General features: G+C 46.0%; 1 protein-coding gene across 3 annotated transcripts in view; it reads right to left on the bottom strand.

Moving 5' to 3' along the window:
• Positions 1-3,641: 3,641 nt before the first annotated feature.
• CHCHD6 (coiled-coil-helix-coiled-coil-helix domain containing 6) overlaps positions 3,642-25,889 on the bottom strand; it is a 115,305-nt gene continuing 93,057 nt past the window's right edge. The window contains exon 10 of one of the 3 annotated variants that reach the window (XM_035894825.1): positions 3,642-4,491. Coding sequence is in view for 2 of the 3 variants with exons in the window: in XM_009639309.2 (XP_009637604.2) it covers positions 4,468-4,491 (24 nt within the window). In the remaining variant the exon portion in view is untranslated. Of the gene's footprint in view, positions 4,492-8,712; positions 8,830-25,889 lie in introns of those variants that run through there. The other 2 variants (XM_009639309.2, XM_035894829.1) reach the window with 2 other exon arrangements.

Here is a 25,889-nt window from a genome sequence, read left to right on the forward strand (position 1 = left end):
GCTTTGCCCCAGGCTGCGCATAATTACCACTCAGCCAGCATAATGACATACCAGAGTGGGAGATGGAGGGGCATCACTGCGTGCCCCGAACAACCTCAGCACGAAGATGACTCCTGGTCCAGGCTAATCACTTCAGTCTGCATCACCCTTCCCTCTTCCAAGGCATCAGCCCAGGAGAACTGGGGAAGTGATGAGAAACCAAGACAAGTACCAGCAGCAGAGTGATAAGGCTGACAGATAAGGAGGGCAGGCAAGTCAGTTCAGGAATATCTATCACATCCACCTTCTCCAAGAGTAAATTAAAAAAAGAAAAAAAAAAAAAAGGGGGGGGGGGGGGCTGGAGAGAAAGGGAGCAGGCATGGTATACAGTGCTGGGTACAAGGGCTCCCTGGGGTGGCAAAAAGAGCTGTTGCAGTTGTAGGCTGTATTTTATCCAGGTGAACCTGGTTACAGCAACTCTTAGAGGGAGTGGGAAGGAACAAGCGGAGAGTCCTTGTACCTATACAGCTTCTAACCCCAAAAGACCAAGTCACCAGGCAAAGAGAAGAAGAACGCGGTCCTGAGATGCGTACGAGACCATCAATGAAGCATTTTAGGGAATCAGAAATACACAATTTATCGACAAGTTACAGAGAAACACTTTTTAACCAGTTTAGAAATAAAAAATAACAACTTGAAAGACAAATTGAAAAATTCTGCTTGGAAAAGGAGCACACAGCATGAGACCACAGGATTCAGCAGACTATAAAATAGGAAACGAGACTTACTCTTCTCCCCCTACAGCTACACAAAACTCTCCTACGTAGATTACAGACACGCTTGGCAATTGCCTTCCTCCTCCAGCCTCTCCTGTTATGGACAAGGCAGAGTTGGTAGCAGCCTGAATGCGGAGAGGAGATTAGATAAAGCATCTTGCAAAGCCAAGTGTGAAATATTAACAACAGGAGGCAATGGGTTGTGTTTTTATGCAAGATCACAAATTTGGTGCTTAGAGAGCCTGAGATGTTCTTGCACACTGGAATCTCAAAGTGCTTGTTGAATGTTTCATTTAAAAAGCTGTTGAAGCCTACTGGAAAATTTCTATCAGTTCTATTATTTGCTGTATCTTCTCTAGCTTCATTGTTTTTGTTCTTTTTCATCCCTGCAACACTAAGAAATTATGCATGAATAAAAAGGTTGTTCCTTCCATTCATCTGGCCAGTTTTAAAACAATTCATACTGGTAAAGTGGGCGCTCTGCAAGCCTGTATTTTCACATGAAATTACCACAATTGTGCACATTGCATCCGAATTGCCGGATGCATTTGTACACATAATTACCCAATTTGCACACAGAACTGCAATAACCGGGCAGGCAAAATGGACATGCAGCTGTTCAGCTGAATGGGGCACCGCGCCTGAACTGCATCTGGCATTGGGCAGGTTTGGTTTTAGTAGATGAAACAGGTCACAGATATTCCTGGACACAAAAGAGCTCCTTTTTACCCAGCACACGCAGCACAGACAGCAGCGTGGCTGGCTGCCCCTACCCTACCTCAAACTTGCCTTTGGAGGAAACTGCCTCCAATTCAGCTTCTACAATAGCTGCAGACCTTGTTTATCCTGCTGTCCTAGTTGCCCATTAATGCCAACTGTGACGGTAGCTGTGTGATAAGGACATCTATTCACCACTGGACACCAGGCTCCAGGAATAATGATCACTGCCACTTTGGAGCGTAACTGACACCTGCTGTCACAATCTTGCACGAAAAAAAATTCATGCTCCGAATATCCAACAAGCAGTCAAGGAGAAACATAAGGAGACGGAGCTGAAGAGAAGATGCAAGGGCTTCTTCCTTCTTCGCAAGGGCCTCGGTAGTACAGGAGCAGCAAAGATGGGGGGCAGGGAGAGAAAGCACTCACTCAAGAAGCTGTTACCTGTACTGTTGTTTTACTCAGGTGGCAGCTGAGGCTCTGCAAACTGAACTTCATCTTTGGCAATTTCCTATCAACACCTCTCCTCATCTTTTTTTTTTTTTTTTTTTTGTCCCCAGGCTCAGATTCCTGAGCTGATGATTAGGGCAACAGCAGCAACAAACTGCTCCTGGGCCCTAGGAAATACCAAAGGAGAGGGGGCTGCCTGAAAGGTGGATGGGACCACAATCCCCACACACATGGTCACCAAGAAGTTTGTAGACATTTATCAGGGAGTAAGCTAAAAATCAAACCCAAGATGGCAGGACAGAGGAGTTTCCCATTTCAAGGCTACACGGTGAGCTACTGTCTGTCCTGAGAGACTACCAGAGTGAGAGTTGGGCAAGCCAGTACTGAAGGGCGATGACACGCAAGAGGTGTATTTTCAGCTAATAATCAAGCAGTCCCTCATCTGGAGGCACTGGATGGCCTTAGAGTGCCACTTTGTCCTTGTTGGGCTGCAAAACAGCCGCAATGCACCTGGCCAACATTAGCTGGAGATGTTACATTTATGATTTTATGGCTGATTTTTTCCCCCTACCCTCTATCAATTGAGTTCACTGTCTGAACGATCACATCTGTTTATGTTCCACAGACACCTGCATATCTTGAGATGACAGAAACTCCCTGAATGCTGTAATCAGTTATTTCTCAACAGAGGAATTGCCAATTTGGTAAATAAAGCTCATTATAAAAGAACATGGAAATGTATTACAGTTGCCTAACAGAGAAAATTGTCCAGTGCCGCCAAATAATCAGCCCTGGCATCACAGTCCCCCCCAATTTAGGGCAGCTGAAATAATGACATGCAAATTACTCATGCCAAGGCAACACTGGATAGGGGCAAAAGGAAAATGAGGAAGAGACAAAATAGGTACTTTTCTCTTCAGACCAACAGTAATTTAAAACCTAGTCAGGGATAGACCTTGGTGCTCCAAATTTCTGCATGCAGAGTCAGAAGTTTTGCGGCTCTGTAGAACCTGGCTATCCCAAGCAGATCCAAAAGCCGGCATGGCGGCAGCAGCAGCAAAAGCCCACCCAGTACTGCTACAAAGAGATCTGAGGGCACCAAGTGTCCTACTTTGGCTTGGGAAACTTTTCCTTCCTCCCCTGAGAACAGTGAGTATGCCCTGCACAGTGATAAACAGATGGAATTTTTGCAAGATCTGAGCCTAACAGAGACGAGCCATGGCTAAGCAAACATCGCTTCTGAGGAGGAAGAGGGTTGTGGCATCAGCTCTCCACAAGAAGGAAAGGCATTTTGTTGCTTTAATGAAGATGTAAAGCATTAAGTCACTGCCTAAAGGAAAAAGAGACGAAGCAGAATATAACACCAAAAACAATTCTCAGCCCCCCTCATCCATTTTCATAAACACTACATTAAACTCTGACATGACCTCCAAAAATCCATGTTCACATTCTTCAGAAACTGTCAGATACAGTCAGAGGGGACGAGAGCAGCAAATGCTGCCAGGGGAGAAGCTTTAGCCGGAGAGGGACCAACCTAGACCTGCTCCCCTGGTTTGCTGACAGGGCTTTTGCAAATCTGCTGCACCTACCTCTACGAGGATGAAGTGCCAGACACACACAGCTCCCGCCGTCCCTCAGCTCCGCAAGGAGAGGGCTCAAAACAGAGCACGTGGCTGAAAGCGATGGTGGTTCATGGCAGACAAAGCAGGAACTGCACACAAGAGCCGATGCAAAGAAAGATAACTTGGGTCTGCATTCAGAGGCAAAGGTTTTTTCAGTATGATTCACCAACGCCAGTTCCCTTCAGCCAGGGCTTTGCACGCAGATTCCAAGTACTTTCAAATAAGCCAAAGTCATTCAGCCCGCGACCAAAATGAACAAGTTTTGCGATTTATAAGCTGTGACTTAAAATATTTCTATTCCTCACACTTGTTTGGAGTTTTTGTTGGCATGGGTAGTAGGCAGAAAACAGCAATTTACAAACTCATGGGACTGAAAGTATCTCACAGCACACAGTGACCATTAAACACTTTATTGTTTAGGAGGGAACCTTGGAAGGGAAGAAACGCGCCTGCTAGTGTAACCGGTGGGAGCATGCTAGGAACAGTTAATCCTAACAAGCTAGTCAGGGTTACTTCCAAATACTTCGGACCCCTTTCTCCAGAGCAAACAGACAAAGACAACAGCTCTTGAAACTCAGCTGTGGATTGGTGAAACCAAAGCTAGGACAGGGTGAACCAGACTTGTGTTGAGCAAGCCTCCAAACTACAAGCTGTGCTGGAAACACCTGGGGTCAATGTGATTCTTTACATTGTAATACAATAAAAAAGGAAACGATAACGTCCCCCTCCCCGGGACCCTCCTCCCAACTCCAGGAACATCCAACCGAGACCGATACATGCAGGCAATTAGAAGAGGAATCATGTTGTTGTCTTGGACCGTGAAGGGCAGAAGGCACCGGTTTTGGTCAGTGTCTATCCAGAAGGATGCTGGGGCTTTCAAGGGCGTCTGTGGTCCTCATCCTCTGCTCTTTGGCGGCTGATGTTTATCCAGAATTAACTAGCAGCTCCTGGAGGAAAAAGGAGACAAAGGAAAAGGCAGAAAGTTAGTTAGCAGCTGTTGACACTGGACTGTTTCCTTCAGAATTGAAGGAGTAATGTTGTCAGGGTGAAAATCCCACAGAAGAATCATCAGGTTTTGCCTGTGTAAAACACAAGACGCCCAAGGAGACAGAGGACTGTAGAAGCAAGACAGCAGATCATATCAAAGATGAGACCAATTCTGTGAACAAGAATATATGGTCAGTCGCAAACGATTAGGGTTTATAAAGCCAATGACCTACAGCAGGAGAAAGGCCATGGTCTCCCGTATGCCTCAGAGCAGCTGGGTCACAGGAGTAAGTCTAGCTCCGTACTAAGTCCCAGCCTCAGCAGGACACGGGAGCTCCTTGATTAGCTGCCATCAAACATGCACACACCACTCGCTCATCCTGAAACAGAATCAACATAAGAGTGAGCACTAGGGAGAGGAGAGGAAGAAAGACAGGGACTCAGACTGCCCTAACTCCTGACATGTTTGACAGCCTTTATCCTACTGAGAGCCAAACCCTCCTAAAATTCAAAGCAAAATCATTCCCCCACAGCAACCTCCTGTTTTCTAGTTGCTACATCCTCAGATCCTGCAGGTATCTGCACATGAGCTGTGGACTTCTGAGGGGTAGAAAAAACAGGAGGCTTTTGACCTTCTTAGGATGGAGATTGCAGAGCCTGCTATGGTCTCTTCCTCTTTTTATCTTATCACTCCTATAAAGTCAAACAAACCAAACCAACAATGCCACTAGCAGTGGATGAGAACACACCTATGCACCAGCACCTCTCCCTCTGAGGACCTGGGGTATCACTGTTGGACCCTACTTCAAAACTGAGGTAATCAGCTCTCATGCGTCAGCAATGGCATCTTCATAGCACGGAACTGCTGGTGCAGCTACACGAAGAGCAGAATTGCATAGGGTGAGCCCATCAACATACTACTTTTTTCTCATGCTCTGGATAGGCATGGTTCCATTTTGCAGAGTAGACAGTGCTTACCCATTTTTAGAGGACCCTGCTAAAGCCAACTGCAGAAAGACAAGGGAACAGCTAGCTGCACGTTGTCTCACCACCCATTTTTACTAGGGCTGGATTTGAGCTCGGTTCTACTCTCTAAGCACTAGCCTTCCTCAAAAGAGAAGCTGTGCTTCCCTGAATGGGAATCAGAAAGGAGAACACCACAACATAATGACGCCAGCACACTTGGCAATACCTGTCAGAAGGTGAGGATGTCATTTGAGCTACTTCTGCACAGCAGGCTGATATTCACTGCCTAACACCTGCAAGGTCAGCGTATTCAGTCCACATTGACCATGCATCTCCAAAGACAGACCTATTTCTAACAACAATGAACTGGAAAAGCTTCAAAGGACTCAAGAATAAAGAGAAAATAGTTTGCTGAATTATTTAGACAAAGCTTATCCAGAAATCTGACAAATGAACCATCAATATTACTCGACTGACTAATTTCCCAGGTAATTTTTCTCATCATTAGTGACTTAAAAGTTTTTCACAGAGCAATACATTTTAAAAACTCCAATAGCACTCACACAAATTGTAACGAGCAAAGCAGCAACAATTCACAATCAATTTTGCAATAAAGTAATTTGCTGTATTCATACTGTAACACTTCAGTGAAGTGTCAAGGAATGCTACATTTTGTTAAAAAGCCACTGATGTGGCCACTCTGTGGTTAACCCTTATGGAAGACAGTAAAACCTTTTTCTTTAAAGTAATTTTAAAGAATATCGTAGTTACACAATTTCACGTTCAAAATCATAACTACATTATTTTTACTCATTTCAGGAGAAAATGCAAACAGACAGCACTTAACCTCAATCAATTCTTTCCAGCCTAACCTACCCACATACCGGGGACGCATCGAGCTGGAGGCTCACAAACATTCCTTGCGCAAAAACATCAAGTTCCATCTCACTCTGGATGACTAAACTTCCTCAAAATCTCTCGCACAGTGAGCACTGGACCCAGAGCTGATGGGCTGCCAGGCAGGCCAGACACCGATTCCCTGCCGCGCAGCTCTCCCCGAGGGACGCTTCTGTGAACAAAGGATGCAGGTAACGAAACTGTCCATCAGCCCAGGCTGCTCCCAGCAGCGGCCTGATACAATTACATCTGAGACCAGCCTGTGCTGGATGGAGCAACTAATTAATGTCCCTTCCCTCACCAGGGGCATGGAGTGCTCATGAAGGTTATGGGCTTGGCATTTTGGGGGAACTGAAGCGCTCCCAGCACACAACAGCCTGCGCTGAGGGATGACTTCCCCAGCTGTTTCAGACTTTCCTGCTCAGATGCCAATCCAGATCTCACAGCACATGCCATGCCAGTGTAGACCACTACCATCCTGAACCCTCCAGTACTGCTAAGGTTCAATTTACAAAGAAAGCGAAACCAGAGCACAGTCTCTGGCTGGCCATGAACCCGTGCTCCTCTGGATCTCCTGCAGAACATGTCACGTGGTGCAGGCACGATGAATGGCTAACGATGCTAGAGGACAGAGCCAGGTACCACACAGCGTCACACAGCCATGGCATGCTGCACAGTGGAAGATCTGTAGGCCTCGTGGTCTGTTAGCCCATCATAGAAGTCTGTGCTTGTTCGAATACGCACATAATTGTTTTCACTGTTCCTAGGCCATCAGTTTATAAACCTGTGGCTAACTACTAAAAGCACAGTTGCATCAATTTCATGCCTCACATGCTGTGTAATAGCATGGAAGGATGCCATATCTCTAAGACTAAACCCTCTCTTTGCTAAGCTAACCGTTTACAGCAGCGTTTTAATTCCACCTAGCATTGCTACCATGCCGATACAGATTTGGCACGCCTTCATTTCCTCCCAACCTGGAATCCTCCCTGCAAGATGCTACCAGGTTGCTGCAACACTTACCTTGAGCAGAAGGAGCCAGGGAAGGGAAGGAAAAGCCTTACCTCTCCTACATGCCCTTACCATTACATATGCACCAGACAAGTTGCATATGCAACAAGTCCAGGCAGCTTGCAATCACATGCTGTTCCCACACAACAGGATACTCCCAATTAATTGAGTTGAGACTCAGCCTGAAGAAGTTCAGTGCCTCATCACAAAATAACTGCTCCACAGTTGGCATTAGTTGGTCTCTGCTGCAGTCGTAGCAGAATAACAACTCAGGAAACAAGCAGCCTTGGAGGGCACTGCTCGCTCAACTCTAATGAGAAGGGACAGTGTCCTTCTTGCACAGAGGGTAGATTATTTTTAATGCCACTGCCAATGCAATGTCAGGTAGATACCAGGTTGCAGCGTCAACGAGCTCCAGCGCAGCGCCTCTACATATGAATGCTGGGTCCATACAAAGGGGTCCATACAAAGGCAGTTCGGGAAGGGCAATCTGTTCAGTCCCGACAGCAAATCCAGCTGGAGGGCACACAGTGCTCTCCTCCATGCCTCTCCTGGCAAGCAGGACCCTGAGCCACTAACCCATGCTCTTCCACCACCGTGAGACCCTGCTTGGGAACTAACAGCAGTAACAAAATTGGCTGGCTGCTCAGCTGACATGGCCACTGGGCCATGACTCTGTCGCACCTGTGGGGGAGCCAGTAGCTTTCCAGTTCTGGTTCCAGTTGAGTGAGGAGAAAGGGTTGAGCTCTGCAAGTAGATCTGCTCCACGCATCTTATCCCTGCTGAGATGGGAGTCCAGTCAACACCCAACACGGTCATTCTCCCGCAACAGCGAGCCGAGGCCTCTGTACCAGCACCAGGGCAAGCAAGTCTTGGCAAGATTTTCTAAGGCACCACTCTCTTGTCTTCCTCCTGTTCCTTCTTTGTCAGCCTGCATCCCAGCGTAGGAGTTGGGGCTGCCTGCCGAGTCCGCAGCATCCTCTCCGCCTCCCGCAGTTGCTGGCTAGCTCTGCGCCTCGGCTGTCGGCCTCACTGGAGACTCACAGCCAGCGGAGGAATCTCCCTCCTTGAAAGCCCAGACCCTGAAGAACTTCCTCCCTCAGTGTTTGCCAGAGACGCTGTTTGCCAAGCCTCAGCTGTGCTAAGACACATTTATTTAACCAGCCTTCAGTCTCACGGGGTAAACCCTACAAGTTTCCTCCCAGTGAGTGCCTTACCTTTGTTGTAATGTTCCAATGTTCCTTTAAGCAGTCACACCATGACGCTCGCACATATGGGCACTGTGTAGCTATGAAGAAATCAGAAAGCAGATCCCCATGATAAATGACTTGGTGCATTTGGAGTGTCAGTGACAAAGCAGAAATTAATCTCCATAGTTCCAGGTTCCCTGCCATGTGCAGGCAGCTCTCTCAAAACCAGAATACCTGTTGGCACACAGCAGACTTCAGTAACGTGACCGCACAACTTTTTCATCTCAGTCTGGAAAGAGGCACTAACGAAATCCTGACCTGTCCTAAGACGGGTGTTCAAGGCCTTTCCACTGGATAAGGCATTTGTTGTGGGGCTATTAGCACCCCAAAGTGCTGCAAGGGACATTTGAGTCACTTTGGTTTGATGTATGCTGTAGGTATTTTTTGGTTATGTGCAATTTGTTCTGTTACATTCAGGGTATTGGCTATTTTGTGGAGCAGCTGTGCTGACTAATGGATCACAGCACTTCTGTGCCATATAGTTATTGCACAGAAAAGCCTCTCTGTCTCTCTCATCCTTCAGGAGTCCAACAGTTGCTGTCCTTGGGTTTGGAATAAGAAGGGGCAGGAGTATGCCTGGCAGCAACAAAAAACATTAATTCAAAAAGCTATGAAGAGAGTTTTGTTTTCCCTCTTCTCTGTACTGGTGTTAATAGCTTTGCAAAGCAGGGAAGTTCACCCAGTGACTTCTTGGCTACTTCCCCAGATGGGGTCTTCAAAGCTGGCCTGACAGCAGAAAAGACGCCTTTCAAAAGACTCACCAGACACATTGTCAGAACACCCCAGAAAGTGCTTTCACGTGGAAGTCCCCTGCTCTACATACCCCACCAAGACAGCGCAGGGAACAGAAACGGTTTGTCTGGTTCCCTCTCCCCACTCCTCACTCCCTTTTGGCTCACGAGAGCCGACGCACTGTTTGCTTTCCTCTGCCTTGACACCTCCCATTGCTCTGCATCACCCCAATACGAAGTTATTTACTGGCACAACTAATCTCTAGCTGTTCTGAGACTCACCTGTTTGTTCATGCATTATAACATTGATTTCCTCCAGACAATTGTTCTGATCATTGTTCTAACTCGCAGAGAGCTCCTGTCATTAGCCTTGCTTAACAGGAAATGTTTTGCCACTGACTGAGCAGCTCTGCAGTTTCTAGACTGCGTGAAAAATCATCCCAGCTGGGGGGCTGCGTCTCCCCGCTGAGCTGGTAGCCCCAGACATCGCAGTAGGGAACACGCTCAGTGCTTTTGATTTTGGACATGTGCTAGAAAATACCGGGGCCAGGAGGAACAAACACCGCTCTACAAAGGGCCACTGCTGAAAGGATGGCTGTTAATTAATCGGCATACAAACTGAGGGCGGTTTTTGTTCAATCAATGTTAATTGCATTTAATCTCGTTCTCACCATTAAGAAAAGCCACCAGGCCAGGCTGATGTTGCCACTGCAGATTCCACCCACACTTGGGAGGCAAAGCGGGAGGAGAAAAATAATGGAAAGGAAGGAAATAACTCTTCCTCACCCCTTCTGCATCACTGCACAATTTCATTGGGTCTGTTTCATTATTTAAACAATTTTTGTTTTCCAATAACACTACAGAGGAGCTCAAAGGATGAAAATCAGACATGGAGCATTTCACTACTAGTTATTCTTGCTCTCCTGGGTACTAGCTTAGAGCTTTGCTAACCTGCACAGCCCTGCTTATCCTGCTTCTGTAAAGGACTGAAATACAGAAAATTGCTTCTGTGAAGCGGTGTCTGCTTTTTAGTCCTGGGCTGGTCCCAACAGAGCTGCCAGTGCCCCTCAATATGACCTACAACTGCTGACTGCCACCTTCCATCAGCTCTGCCATAATCTTTCTCCTCACCTTGCTACTGACCACCGCTCCACCACGTGCCAAAGGATGCTCAAGTCTGTCTTTCCTCTAACGTCTTATAACACAAAGCAGTATTTGCTGTTAAACAACCTTTGACCAAATTTGCTTTGTAAGTCAGTGCATGTTTGAAGCCTGAACTTCCCAGGTAAAGCACTAGCACATCCACCAGTGGTTTGGCTCTGATCTGGGGACCGTGCCACAATCTGCCCAGTCACCTGCTTGGGAAACCAGAGCGATCCTCTCGCCTCTGCAGGAGCCGAGCCTCGGGGCAGAGGGGCATAGGAAGCCCAAGGTGGCGGATTTCACAACTACTGGCTTATTGCTTCTGCGAGTGCCTTGAGTTTTTCCAAATCAGTATCAAGAACAATAAAGACGGGGCTCTGTCTGCACCTTCCCCCTGTGGCAGCACACAACGCTTGCCCAAAGCTGATGCTGCAGTTTATCATGGATTTTCTTTATCCCCCGACAAGTGTTACTCCCATTGCCTCTCACCGCATAAAGTGGACATATCACAAGTGCTGTGAAGGACTGGCTGAGTTTTAAGTGGTCTGAAATGGCTCCACTAGACTTGGTCAAGATTGCTTTAAAATCATTTCCCATTAGGACTGTGACCCTCTCTCTTTACAGCCAGCATAATGACTCTACCTCAGGGGAAGATAATTGCATCCCACTATCTGTACACATCAGAAAGTATACACTACAAACACTACCGCGCCTGTCTGGAACAAGCGAGAGAAGGCAATGCGGGAGGAAAAGGAGATAGCACCGGATGTCCCTCCATCCCGCAACTGGAGCCACCCCGAGCGTTTCGCAAGCTCGTGGATTAGCCCCCAGGCGGGATAAAGGGATCCAGAAGGCACAGAGTGTTTCTAAAGCGGAACAACGACAACTCGTACAAATCCAGCTCTGGTTTTGCGAGGATTAAAATGAACTTCACCCAACTGTGAATATCCATTTCCAGAGCCAAAAGGAATGGAAAACCACTTACTGATGCAAGAGTATTTCATTATTTCAAACCCTAAGCCCAACGCTTCCAAAAATTAAGGATAGGCAACAATAATGTTATTGCTGGGAGACGTCGGCTGCAGGGGTTTAACTGTTAAACTGCTCTGAGCACAACGTAATGAAACAGTATACACAAATAAAGGCAACTCCTCCATACTCACATTCCTGCTCTTGCTGCCAGTGCCCAGGATAACCAGTGGGAAAATAAAAGGAAAAAATAATCCCAGAAGCCCAAAGACTTTGGATTAAGTTGTATAAATGACCTGTTACCTCCTAACACAAGGAAGAAAGAAATGCAATAAATACCTGCAAAGCCATTCCAGTATTTTGGATTAAACGGATTACAGAAATGGAAAAGTACATGATGCAAGATATTATAAAACAAGATGCCAGGAAAGTGCAGGAATTTGAATCAGACTGGCAAATGATCCCTGCAGACTACTGAAGAAAATTAATAGAGAGAAGGGGTAGAGAAAGGATACAGTAAGAATACTGACTGATGAACACTGTTGTTAGGATGCATAAATTCAGGATGTCAGACTTCCAATGAAATCTCCTTCAGTCCTGGAACAAGAATAGCAAGTCCTGGTCTTAAAAAGCACTGGAAGTAGAACAGTCAAATATGCCAAACCTCATTTCAGGATAGGTTTCCCCTGTGCATCCCTCAAGATTGAAGTTTGTGACTTTAATTGTTCCTGGAACATTGTGTATATAGGGATTCAATGCAGGGATTACTAGCAGGATCCTCGTTGTAAGTGCCACTTCTCAAACAAATTACACTTCACTGCATGTCAGTAACATACACAAGAAAACAAATTAGATAAAGGCAGCAGGACGGCAAGATACAGATCTCATGCAAGGAAATTTCACAAGGTCACCCAGAAAAATAAAGACACTTAGAATATAAACTCCTACAACGTTTCTAATTCTGCAGCGCATTAAAGCTTCACACAACCCAGGCACATTACACCGTCAGTGCACCAGGGACTCCACTGAGACCGAGCCTAGCTGAGACACGCTTTCTTGTGAAGAAATGACATTAGGGTGGGGGTGGAAGAAAAGAGAGATGGGAGAGAGAAAGCAGCCCCAGTTGTCCTCTGAACTCCCAGGGATCACCCCATCCCACCCCTTGCCTCTGACTTCGCAGCCACACACAGACGGACAGGAGAAGCCAGGGAGGGAGGACGTAGTTTTGTTTGGAGGCAGATACAACAGCTCCTTGGCTGCAGGGCTTCTTCACAAGCTGATCCCAACTTTACATACTGCATTTTGCCTTTCCAGATCTCATCCTGGAACAGACCACTAACCTGCACTAGTTCTAACAAGTATGTCTTTAACTCTGGGAATTTTCATGAAGATGGAAGCACAGGAAAGTCCAGTCCTTGGGCAGAGTGCAGAGAGCTGCTGAAAACACTTCACAAGCCCTCAGCTACACCCTGTGCCTTTGAGATGGGACCTCAACAGCGGTTGTTAAATTCTCATCCTGGGGATTTCACCTGCCCCTGCGAGCATTCCTGAGCCCCGCAGTTTTCCCATGCGCTACAGGAAGGCAAGCACTGCCTGGAGGGCAGGAACAGGAGTCCCAAGCTCTGCTGCCAGACTCCTCCCAACTTCACCCAGCAGCTGTAGATAAATCCCCCTCTCGGTTTCCCTTTCTGTACATAAGGGTAACGCTACTTACCAACCACACAGAGGTATGATAATTATTCACCAGCAGAAGATGCTAAAGAAATGCAAAAAAAAAAAAATAATCACAGAGTTCTCAAGGGATCTATCCCTCTGTACAATTTGCATCTAGGCTTCAGAGGAAATCTAGTGCTTTATCTTGTCCCTTTCTGCCTCGCTTTAGCAGGCTCCTGCACTGGATAAAGAGATCTCCTTGTCAAGTTGGGGTAGCATGTCCACATTTAAGGTATGGCTCGCTCCTGTCCAGTCCAGCTTCATACACCAAGCACAGAGGCAGGCAGAGATGACTTCTCCAGATATCTTTTTTCTATGCCTAATTCTATTTCTGCTCAGTGATACAGTGAAATTCCACGCAGAAGTATTATGAGCTTGACTGGCTTTATTTGTTTAACAGTTCACATTTTCATTAAGCTGTTGCTATTCGGCAGCCAGTAATTTTATTTGTGTGATAGCCGTATTCATCTCACCCGTATGGGTGTAGATGTTGCTCTCCTTTTCTTCTGGTGGAAGAGGCAAAAATCAGCAATGATAGAGCCAAGAGAGGACTGGGAATTCTCATGTCTGTTTGCAGATAGGTGGGGGATGTAACTTTACCTGTTTTTGTGAAATATCCCCAAAAGACTAGGGTGAGAGTAAAGACGCTACAGGTAAATTAAAAAAAAAAAAATTTTTTTTTTAAAAATTGCATTAGGAGACTACATCCACTGCCCAGATACAAAACTAAATATTGAAATATCTTTGAGCAAAGTCAGGCACTTTGACTCAGCACCGCACCTCTTCTGCACCAGAAGCTTATTGCTGACTGAGCATTTACAATATTTGAGTATCAGATTTTAAAGAATTAATTATATGTCTAACTCTTGCCAATCTTTAAGCATCTTGAAATATCTGGTCCCAGGAGCTGCAAGATCTGATTAGATCACAAGGCAGAGAAGCCTGGTTGGTTGGCCCGCACCAAGCCCCAATTAGACAATCCTCCACCAAGTTCAGGCAACCAGACCGAGGAATAACAGGCGTTTTGAAATGTTAATGACCTGAACTGAGACAGTCAAATGACTCAACCACAGCTCTTTCAGAAGTCACCCAAGAAACCCTAAACATTTCACTCTGCCACTCCCCTTTTGCAGCATCAAGGAGCTGAGGAGCAGGGGAGCCCTGCCTGCTGTGGGAGCCCTGCCTGCTTCGGGAGCCCTGGCACGGGAATCCGCAGTCCGGGCAGGAGAGTGCTGGGCGTTCCCACCGGGCACGACAGGCGAACTGGGACGGAGAGGCTGCGGACAGACTGGGAGGCCATGGAGATGTTCAATCATGCAATTACGTGCAGATGCCCAACCACAGGCACACCCAGGCAGCAACCCGCGTGAAGCTGCATGCTCAGCCCTGAACGCAGAAGCCATCATAGTCAGTATCTCAGCAAGATGGATTTGTTACGAGCAACTGCCCACCGGCGCCCAACATAACCAATGCAATTAAGAGAACAGCAGATAAGATGCCCTACAACCTGAAACATGGATCTGAGCAAACAAAGGGAGAATGGTGAACACCGGGAGATGCATCGTTATTTCTCAATCAATGTCTCCTCCTGCGTAAATTCCAAATCCTTCTTTCAAGATTAAAAACCTTTACTAAGTGAAAAACAAGCTCAGCATTTCTCTAGCTCTTTCCTGTCCCTTTCACTCTTCAGAGGGCACCCTGGTAGAATACCAGATGCTGAAATAAGCCACAAAAGCCTCCTAAATAATTATCTCCCATCTCCTCCACTGCAAACGTATAGCCCTGCATCTGTGTCAGGACAGAGACCCGCTTCCATCTGTCTCAAACACATCCTTTACAAAGAGGACTTAAAGGTGGAATCTGTAACGGGAGCATTTGAAAACGTATTAGGAGACTGGAAAAGAAAGCGACAGTTTATAATTGTGCTGTTCGCTTTTCTTGTGGATGCTGCTCAAGTGGAGGGGGAGCTTTCTTTTTTTTTTTTTAAATATGACAAATGATGCTGGTCCCATCTTGTAATTTCCCTCAGTGTGCAGCATGTCTGTTCATGATAGATACCAGCGCAGCTGCTTAGGTGTCCGTTTATCTGCTAGGAAAGTATTGTCTATTTGGAACCAACTCATCCTAAAAGAGTAGCCCCAGAGGGGGGAGAGAGAAAAGGGAGGGGGAAAGAGAGACGAGGGAGCTGTCAACTGGGAATATGTCCATGCTTCTGCTGCAAAGGTGCTGGCAAAAAGCAAAAATTGTATTTAGTTTTAGCCACAGCCTCTCTCCCCCCCTCCTAGACCATTCTTTTCTAGTGTCACTCAACACCCCTTTACCCCCTCTTCCCACAAAGACCTTACCACTAAAATACATTTCATTTCATACTTGCAACCTGTGGAAACAAAGCAAGGCCACAGCCTTCTTCCCCAGGTCTGTGCCAGTGCAGGGGAGCTCTCGGGTCCCAACCTGAATAGTTTGCAGTTGAAGACAGGTAAAACTTAAAAGGAAAACAAAACACAAAGGATGGGAAAAGCAAGAGGGGAAAAGAGAAAGGGAAAGGACAAAAAAAAACCACCAACCCCAGCAATCAAAGGTTATTTATATTTTCTGTTTAAAGAGATTTTTAGCAGGAACTTGCCAATTTTCTGTAGCCAGGATTAGAACAGAACGAACTCAAACACTTCGTCCTTCTGCAGAGCCCTCCGAGCTGAATTTCACTCTCCACAAAATGGCCAATATAGAAAGAAGCTCATAAATCCCTGTGACGTAAGGAACTTCACATTACTCTTGGGGAAACAGAGGCAGGGACAGATTCATTAATCCAAGTAAATGAATCTGTGAAGCAGCCTGGATTTCTGAATCCCCATAATGTCCCACACAAGAAACAGCACCCAGGGCCCAGCAATTTCCATGCCATGCTGCCTGGCACAAACAAAGCAAGACACTTGAACGGATGAGAATGTTTTTAGAAAGGAAAAGTACAGTCATTAACCACGCCTGCCCTAGCCAGGTAAGCACGCATTCTTATTAAAACATGTTTTATTATTTTAAAATGCCTCCCACCATTTCACTCGTTGCATCATTAATACCAAAGACCAAGGTCACATCTGTAAGGCGCTGCCTCAGAAAGCTGCTGAGTAGCAGAGAACTGCAAAACCTGTCTGAACAGGAGGGTCCATATTCCAGCGGCTCAGCAGTGCCAGGCTTAGCCTGCTGGTACACCCAAGCTAGGAAGGTTAGGGCTGGCTTTGATATGCCATCATTATTCTGCAGCCTAGGCATATCCTGAGAGGACGTTGCTCGGGGCTGGTACCCTGCCTCCAGCTTACTGAATACAACTCCCATGTGTGTGCAGAGGAAAGCTGGGTCTTTTAAAGCTGTTTAGATAGTTCTATGTACACAAAGAACTTTATAAGACATTTATGTTAAAGAATTGTTAGCACCGAATTAAAGACTTGACTTTTAAGATAATGAACTGTCCCTCAAAAAAAAATTTTTTTTTTGGTCAGGTGGGGTTTCTTTGTTTTGAAAGTAATAAAATTCCACACACGAGATGGTATCAGTCAGCTGAGCTTAAATTGCATAAGGTAGTTGTCATTGCTGTGACTTAAAACTGGGACTGGCATTCAGAAAGCTCAACGGTCATTGCCTCCCAACATTTAAGTTCACAGAAAGGCAGGCTGCTCCTGCAGGTGGAAGGCGAATCATAGAATGTTTTGGGTTGGAAGGGACCCCTAGAGGTCATCTAGTCCAACCCCCCTGCAGTGAGCAGGGACACCGCTAACCAGATCAGGTTGCTCAGAGCCCCGTCCAGCCTGGGCTTGAATGTTTCCAGGGATGGGGCCTCCACTACCTCCTGCTTATCACAGAATCACAGAATGTTTTGGGTTGGAAGGGACCCCTAGAGGTCATCTAGTCCAACCCCCCTGCAGTGAGCAGGGACACCGCTAACCAGATCAGGTTGCTCAGAGCCCCGTCCAGCCTGGGCTTGAATGTTTCCAGGGATGGGGCCTCCACCACCTCTCCGGGCAACCCGTTCCAGTGTTTCACCACCCTCACTGTAAAGAATTTCTTATATATTCTTATTACATCTGGTCTAAATCTATCCTGTTTTAATCCTACCACCTCTTATCCATGATCGCTCCACAGCTTCATTCTCACACGTGCACGGTCCTGAACTGATCTACTGACAGCTACCAAAGCACCACGCCTGGATGATGCTGACCAAAGGCCTCCAAGCACAAGGCTCCAAATTACGCAAACCGAGCCCGGCCCCACTGATGCCAGCCAGCCTCAGCTTTTCAAGCAGCCTGGGAAAGAAATACAGGCATGCAAGCACACATACACACCCCCCAGCCCACCCAGCACAGGGGGGACAAGCCAGTCACTTGATTTATAGAGAGCTTTTCCATTTGTCCCACTCACTGCAGCGTTCAAACAGACAACCCGCTCCCTTTTCACATGCTCTGCAGTGGCCATTTCTCCAGAGCTGCCCATCATTTCCTTATCAAGCAGTAAAAACGTAGGATCGCTAGAGACACAGCTCAGCCTTGCTGAGATTTCACTCTCTCAGTGGGTTGTAAATGCCCCTATAATGTTGGCTTTTTTAATCTTGTGTTATTATTACCCGCGGCTGCCATTCAGCCTGCAGAGAATAAAGCGCCAAGGCTTTCAGGACCCACACAATGGCTCTGTGCATTTGCCAGCAGTTGGACAAACAATACCTCTGTGTTTCAGCTTTATTGGAAACCTTTCTGTTGTGGGAGTCTGACTGCACGTGTCCCTCCACTCAGGCAATGCAGAGGTGCGAGCGTGTGCCTACGAATTCATCGGTGATTTCAGGAGCACGTGCCTCCACGGCTGCCGACAGAACCAACGTGAAAGCGTGCGGGCAGCTGCCTGCAAGCCCCGCGTGTCCCTGTGAGCCTGTGGAGGGACACAGACACGGGTCTGCAGAGCCAGTCGGGCTTCTCTGTAGATCAACCAGGGGGTACAAAGCTGAACAGGGCCCCTCCATGTATAATCACGTTCATCTCTGCGTAAATGGTGTTGCTGGCTCATATGGAAGTCTGATGATATATGACATAGCTATGAAAATGTCAAAGCTCCACTTCCCAGAATCATGTTCTTACATGAAATCTTGGCTTCTGCTTAAAACTAAAGAGCCTGAGATCCTCCCATTTGCAAGGAAGGCTTGAAAAGTGGAACAACCAAAAAAGCACAAATTAGAATGCAAACGAGATTGGAAAAATGCAGAGCTCTTCTAATTCGGGGAGACTGATTGTTTTGGTCCGTTCGTTATTGCTTGCAGGGGACACTGCAGATGTGCAAACTCTAACAGAGCTGCAAATATTCCCTCACTCCGGAAAGCAAGCCGTGCTGCACACAGTTCACGTATTCGAAACCCAAGAGAGAAGTCAGCAACTCCCCCAAACCCACAATGTTGACTTGTAAAACTGTTTTAAGAAATGCTCTGGGGTTTATTTCATTTGCCTTTAGGTTTTAAGCACCTGTGTCACATTCTTATACCACTATTGTCTAGGCAGGAGGACTAGATTATTTTATTTATTCCTTCCTTTTTCTTTTTTTTTTTAATAAAAAAACAGAACTAAGATTCTCACGTACTTGTAAAACTTCAGAAACAACTCCACAAAACTAGGGCAATAGAAAACATGCCAAATACTTCAAGGCTTGGCAACAGTGAATGCCTGCCTGTCTCTCCGTGGCAGGAGGAATGTCTGTCTGTCTCAGCCAATCTTTCCGAGTAAGAATGTCTCATCCCGATAGCCCGCGTACATATAAAACACCTATGCTGTCAGCTCTCCAGGAAGAGACCTTGACATTTTGCAGAAAACCACATCTCCATCTCCCCTGAATATCGGCAGAAGGCAGAAAAACCTGGTAGATCTGAAAATGTAAGAATCAGGTGTTGCCTTCAGCAAGAATTAAAGTTAAAATGGAACAGGCAGTGGTGAAGTGAGCACAGGCCCAGTCACTGGACTTTGAGTACTAAGGATCCAATGGCCAGGTTTCCCAGACCTGTGTCCACAGCTGGCCTGTCCCACTCCCTCTCTTGTGAGCCAAGGGAAGAGATATTTTGAAGGGGAGGAAATTGAGGCTTTGCTACCTTAAAAAGAATAAATGAAAGGTGAATGGTTTCAGCACGTACTCTATTATCGTTGCGATACTATGTGCTTCATGCACCTGGAGAGATAAACTGCAACCTGCGCTCTGAGCTCCAACTGTACGGAAGCCAGGCTGGCATGTGAAGATGAGCTCTGCTCTCTGCGGACAGAGTAACTGGATTGCCACGTTCTCTCCCCGAAAAGCGTAATGAGGTGCCCAGAGAGCCTGCAGAGGTGTCAGAGAAACAGATGCTGTTAGACCCTTCGCAGGCCAAAGACAGATGCAAGAATAACACAATACCAGCATAACAGGACCTTATCAACAGCCTTGCAAGCGCTAAGAAGTGGAAGCTGAGCGAAGGCTGTGACACCTGTCTGCAGCACGGCCCCGCTATTACTGCCTTCCCACTTCCCGCACAATCCAAGTGTCCAAACGGCTGTGAAGCAAGAAACAGCAAGACAGGCAGGTGAATCTGAACTCTGATCGGCTGTCTGAAGAGACGATATGAATACCTTGCGTTTCAGTAACACTTTTCGTCCACAACATTTCCGAGACATCCATTCAACCTCAACACTCCAAACCACAGAAGTAATATCTGCCCAGGTGGAGATGGGCAAACGAACACAAGTTAAATGACTGTTCAAGGTCGTCCAAGGACTACAAGAGAGAGACACACACATGCCTAGCAAGTAGATTACTCTTCCCTTTTGAAAGGCACACAGACACACAGACGCACACACACACAGGGGATTGAAACTGCTTAGCCAGGTGTGGAGCCTGCTGTGATCAACACAGCTTCACTGAGCAGGGACTCTGCTCGCTGCTGTTTCACTGGTGCTAAAACGTAAGAAAGCAAACCTTTATAACAAAATTAATTCAAACAGATGCAAATAGGGATGGGGGATTTTGCATCTGGGCTAAGTTACTACAATGTACGCATCCTATTTGTCTGCTAGTTATTAAATTACCCACAAGCCATCAACAATTCAAGTCTCTCTCTGAGAGGCAGAGATTAACTAGGAATTGCTATGCAGAAATGCTGCTCGTCTCTCTCTCTGGCGAGATCAGCCTCATGATGAGTTGCAGACATTTGGGAACAAAGGTGAGCTTTCCTGCAAGAAATGAGAGGCACAGGAAGATGGGAAAATGCTACTACGGGGAAGAGAGGATTTGCAAGGGAAGAGTCTATTGGGACCGGTTTCACAGGCACACTGCAAACCACGGACTCTGATCAAACGCACCCATGTATCTGGAGCACAGGAAGCCACACTTCTGTCCAAGCACTAATGCAAATTAGATTTTCGGTGAAAGACAATGAAGCAAGTATGTAAATATTAATTCAGCTATCTAGTTGACAAAGCCTCAGCTGATCTATAAATAGCCAGGTTATTAGCAGGCGATGCTGAGGGCAGCTATCCTGGCTCCTCTTCCCACAGTCCCCTGTGCCATCTTGTTTTTATTGACCTCGGAGACACGACGCCTCTTAACGGCGTGCAGCTTGCTTCTCCACCGCTACCTGCGGAGCAGCCACAAACACCTGACAATACAATACATATTTATCAAGGCCCTTACACGACAAGGATCCTGTGGCACTATGCACACAATGGCTCACGGCCCTCAATTAAAGAGAGCAAATGGTTTAGAAAAATAGAAAAATCATGCAGCCCTGCTTTGAAGCAGGAGGAGCTGGTCACTCAGGTACCATCAGGCATTTAGGGAATGATTGACACAGATCCAGAGCCAGGCACCGTCCGTTCGCATTTACACTGCGGACTTGGCAAATTAAGCATCAAGGACAGCAACACTTTTAGTAACTCTAGGCCACCAAAGCAGAATCTCGAAACAAGATGTCAAAATCCCGATCTCTTTCTGCAGTTTTATTTCCCCTGGAATTATTATTTTATAACGTGTAATAAATCTTACAATTCCTTACCATCTCTTTGGGCCACACACGCAGGAATCCCTTCTTTCACACAGGCACGAGACAGCTATTTAACAACGGACAGCAACACCACACCAGAGTTTAGGGCCAGCAGTCAAGACTATTGCATCCTGGCAAAACTGCTGTGGCATTTGGATCAACACAATAGAATTGCCCTGACGGCAGCATGGCCAGCATCGATGGAAACCACGCGAATGACGATGGTTTAGGCTATTCACGTGGATTTGTGTATGTTCTCCAGAAGTCTTTTAAAGCCTCAATCTTCCTCTTGCTGCAAAGAACAGTGACAACGTACTTGACGGGTTGGGCTTGTAAATAGGCAGATTGAATTAGAGGAACAGAATGGACTTTGTTAACCCTCCCTCCCACTTGCTTCAAGTTTCTAAAGAAACCTTCTGAACACAAGAAGTTACTATGTCTCCCCAAGTCATATGATAAGCAGAAACAAAAAATTAAAAACCGCACAATCAACACTTGTTTTTTTCCATAAGGTCCATCATATTCTTACAGCTTGTACAGTAGCAGCTCTAGAGTTTACCCTGACAGGGAACCTCCTGTGCTGGGCACCGCATCAACCCCAGCAAGGGCAGAGTCTGCACTCATGACGGGGAGGTCTACACGGCAGAGTATGCACAGAGCCGTACCAGAGCTCTGCTGGCAAAGAGTCCAGGTACAGACCCTGCACACAGCCCACCCCGCTGCTGCAGCCTCGCTTCTCGATGCTGCCCAACCGATCAGGCGATAAGCATTTCCAGAACACTGACTTGCTCTGCCGCAGCATGGCAGATAGGCTCCAAAAGATCGCAGGCTTTGGACACAGGACTCTTCCTTCATTTCCCCGAGCAACAAATATTCACAAATTTTGTTTTAAAAAGTTTTAAATACAAGAGTTAAACTGATATTTGTATGATTGCAACCCTGTGACAGTCTTATGCTCTGGCTTTAATGACCAGCAGCACTTGTGGAAAGGAAACTCTTGCGATAAAGTTCACTTACTAAACTATCTTTTCCGAGTGGACGTACTTCTGTTTTCCATTATTTATGGAAATAAGATAGAGGAGTTTGACTTCGCAGAATAGAAACTTAAAGCCATGCTCAGAAACCCTGCAGAATTTAGAAGCGAAGTGCCACACGTTGCCAAATTGATCATAAATAAATAAATTAGTTGTTCTCATTAATCAACTAGAAAAAACACCTAGTTTAGTAATAGATTTGCAATCATCTTTACTAAATTATTTACTCTAATAAAACTGTCATAAATCTAATAGCAATAGATGTAAGCAGCACCAAGGAAAAACTGGAACATTTTATATAGTTCAGGAAATGCAGGAGGCTGCAACAAGGCTGCAGAATTGCCTTCCCAGGAGGACTCCACACAGTTGCTGTCTCCTTTGGCTTTGATGCAAAGCTACACACAAGCCTGCAGTGCCAAATGACCCAGAAGCAGCTGGTTCTCTTCCCCAAACCTCTACGTGTGCCACTGCCTGTAGCTCTTGCAAAGTTGTCGCTTCCTTTGCCTGCTGTCTCCTTTTCGTATCTGCACATCCATTGCCCCAGATCCTTGACTTCACAGCCCAGCCAGCTGTAATCCAAGAGTGCTCACAAGCCAGGACCCGAAGAAAAGTTTACCTAAGTTTGGCTCTCTCTGAAGTAAATTTCGAGCAACTAGAGCACAGATGAAATCCAACTTATCCAGAGTAATTCATTCTTCACACTTGTTTAAACACGGGCACTCACCGAGGACAGACTGGCAGCCTTCTCCGTGGGTTGTAGACTCTGCCGCACTGCTAGGAACTGTGCTGAGACAAGTCCACATCATATGTCAGTGGAGATGGACTGCACCCTTCAGCTCTGGGATGGAAAGATCAAACTGCTAGATCTGTTCTCTTCTTTGCTGGGTACACTGATTTTTATCAACGGGAAAAGCCAATTAAAGTTGATAAAGACACATTCTCTGCTGATTTTTCCTTACTGCCCACTGCTCAGTGCTAGTATAATGGATAATGTTCTGCCTGTGGGTGTATTTTCTAAGATCTGTCAGTTCTGACAGCATTTTGGCACCTGGATAACTCAAGATTTATACCGAGGGTCCAGGAACGCACCATTTCTCAGTAGCTGATGGGTACATTTTTCAGCAGGGCTTCCCTAATTAAAGGGCTAGAAAGAGATGGGATCAGATTGATAGGTTTTGCAGTCAGATGTTTTACGCTTAGTTTGATGAATTATAAATCACCTTTTGCAACTTTTGGAACATGTGAGAAGAGTATGCAAGAGAAACTACAGCAATATGTCCAAAGTATCACAACATAATTACTTATTTTCAAATTCCACCTCTGTCCCTATGGCAAGACCATTAAAGACATACTCAAGAAAAGCAACGCTCTGTGCAAAGGAAAAAAAAAATAATTTTTTTATATATATATAAAAAGAAAACTGGTGCTATGAAATGAGACACTGCTGCTCTGGAGGTACTCCCACATGGAAGTGTTTTGCCCCAGACGGGATGCAAATGGTGCAGCCCTCCTCCTCCGAGCATCTCCCTAGGCTGGGAACACCCCACCGGTTTTGAGTGTCTCACACAGCTCAATTTGCAACCTCCCCTGCCAGACCAGCGGGAAATTTTGCCTTGTGCTCAGTTGTCACAGCCTTGTCTTGGGGCTAGAGAAACCACTACCATATTTAATGCTTTGACTTTAATACCTGTAAAACCGCATGAAGACAATGTACTCTGTGCTGGCTTCGTTGCCTCTGTCAGACCCCCTCCCCTATGTAGAGTGAAATATAGCTCCACAGAGGCCAGTGGCAAGATCTTTCAGAATAACCACAGCTGGTTCTGGTCTTAATGGGATCTGCAAGTACTGAGCTCCTCTTGCGGGGGTAAGGGGAGAACGACAACAACAAACCCCCCAAAATGGGATGTAAGAACCCAGTATCACAAAGTGAAAGTTCACAAGCTCCTTGCCACCAGTGTTGTTCAGACCAATGCAGCCGTAAAGCCATAGAGAAGAGAGTCACAAAATAACCATCTGGAACGGGGAAAAAATATTTGTTGGTAATTTAAAACATGAAACAAAAAATACAATGCAGAGCAACCAGGATATGAAAAGCATTTCCAGGCACTGAGAGGTTAAAACAATTATTTGAACAGCTGGGAAAATTAAAATGGTAAAATAATAGCTACCCTTCAAAATTCTACAGATGCAAAGAGCCTCTTCAATGAATAACTGATAAAGGGGAAAAAACATTTTAAAAAAGAAACCGTTTCACGCATGAAGGTCACACAAGTAACAGCTCCTCTTAAGAACCTGGATTTTCAGACTTGGCAAGAGATGAAGTGGTGGGGTTAACACAGCAGCCTTTTACCTCTAGGGACTCAGGGTCAAATCCTGAATACTTTAAGTTACACATGAAAGCAACTTGGGCATATCCTTTCTGCTGCAAAAGCAAGGTCGCATAGGATCACACCAGAATTGTTGTAGCAGTTTGTTTGCTTTCCCAGGGAATTCACCCAGCGCTGGCAGAGCCTCAATGGCTGCAGTAACTGGTGCAACATCAGAGCAGAGAGTTCAGGCGATTTTACTACCCTGTTATCCAGAGCTCCCCCATGCACACAGCCTGCTCTGGCCAGAATGTGGTGGTACATAATTTTTCAGAAAAAATTGAAAGTCTGTAATGAGCAGCTTGACTATCCAGGAAGGGTCTAAGAGGAAGAATAACGCCAGTCAGGATTGCAGTGTATGAGCCATGGTGTACACAACGCTGCTCATCAGGACAGGGTACACAGACAGACATATCCAGAGGACTCAAAGCTGCAGCAGAGCCATCTTCAGGGCAAGGAAGAACACAGCTGGGGAAGGTCTATCTGCCACCTGGCTCCAGCTATCCTTCTTGTAGGCAATGAATCCTCTCTCTCTACTAGCTATTTTAAAACAAGAAACCAAAAATTTCCAGAAAGTAGAGAAAAAATTGACAACTGAATATGTAGCACTGCAAGAGAAGAAATCAGCTGCACAGTGCCAGCTCTTGTTTCCGTTCTTCACCCACTTCAAATGCACAACCTCTTCCACATAAATACTGAGCAAACTGTTACAAGGACAGCAACTGAACACACCTCATCAGAGTCCAAAAACATGGATCCTTTGGCAAAAAAGGCAGTATCAGAACAGAAGGCCAAATCCATCCACCCCAGCAGTCAATTCTTCTCTCATTCACACATATCATTTCACCAGTCTCCCAACTGGAAAGTCTTAACTACTACTTTTTTCTTTAAGTCAAAGAAAGAAGTTAGGCAGCATAAACACTGAGATCATCCTAGAAGAGGACTTTTTCTCCCATCAAAAGAATCTGTTAATCCAGCATTATTACAGCATTTCTGATAGCCTCCTTGATCTGTATGTTTCTTCTCTCTCCAGAGCAAAGCCTACTTCAACCTATTACTAAAAGGAAAAATTTCTTCACCAAAAGGGTGGTTTAGTGGTGGAATGACAGTGTTAGGGTAACAGTTGGACTTGATGATCTTAAAGGTCTTTTGCAACCTAAACAATTCTATGATTCTACTCTGAACACAGTCATTGTACTTCTCCAGTTGACAATCATCAGGTATTGAGTCCTGATGCTGTCAGGTA

Source organism: Egretta garzetta, unplaced genomic scaffold, assembly GCF_000687185.1.
Source record: "Egretta garzetta isolate BGI_Z169 unplaced genomic scaffold, ASM68718v1 scaffold215, whole genome shotgun sequence".
Taxonomy (NCBI): domain Eukaryota; kingdom Metazoa; phylum Chordata; class Aves; order Pelecaniformes; family Ardeidae; genus Egretta; species Egretta garzetta.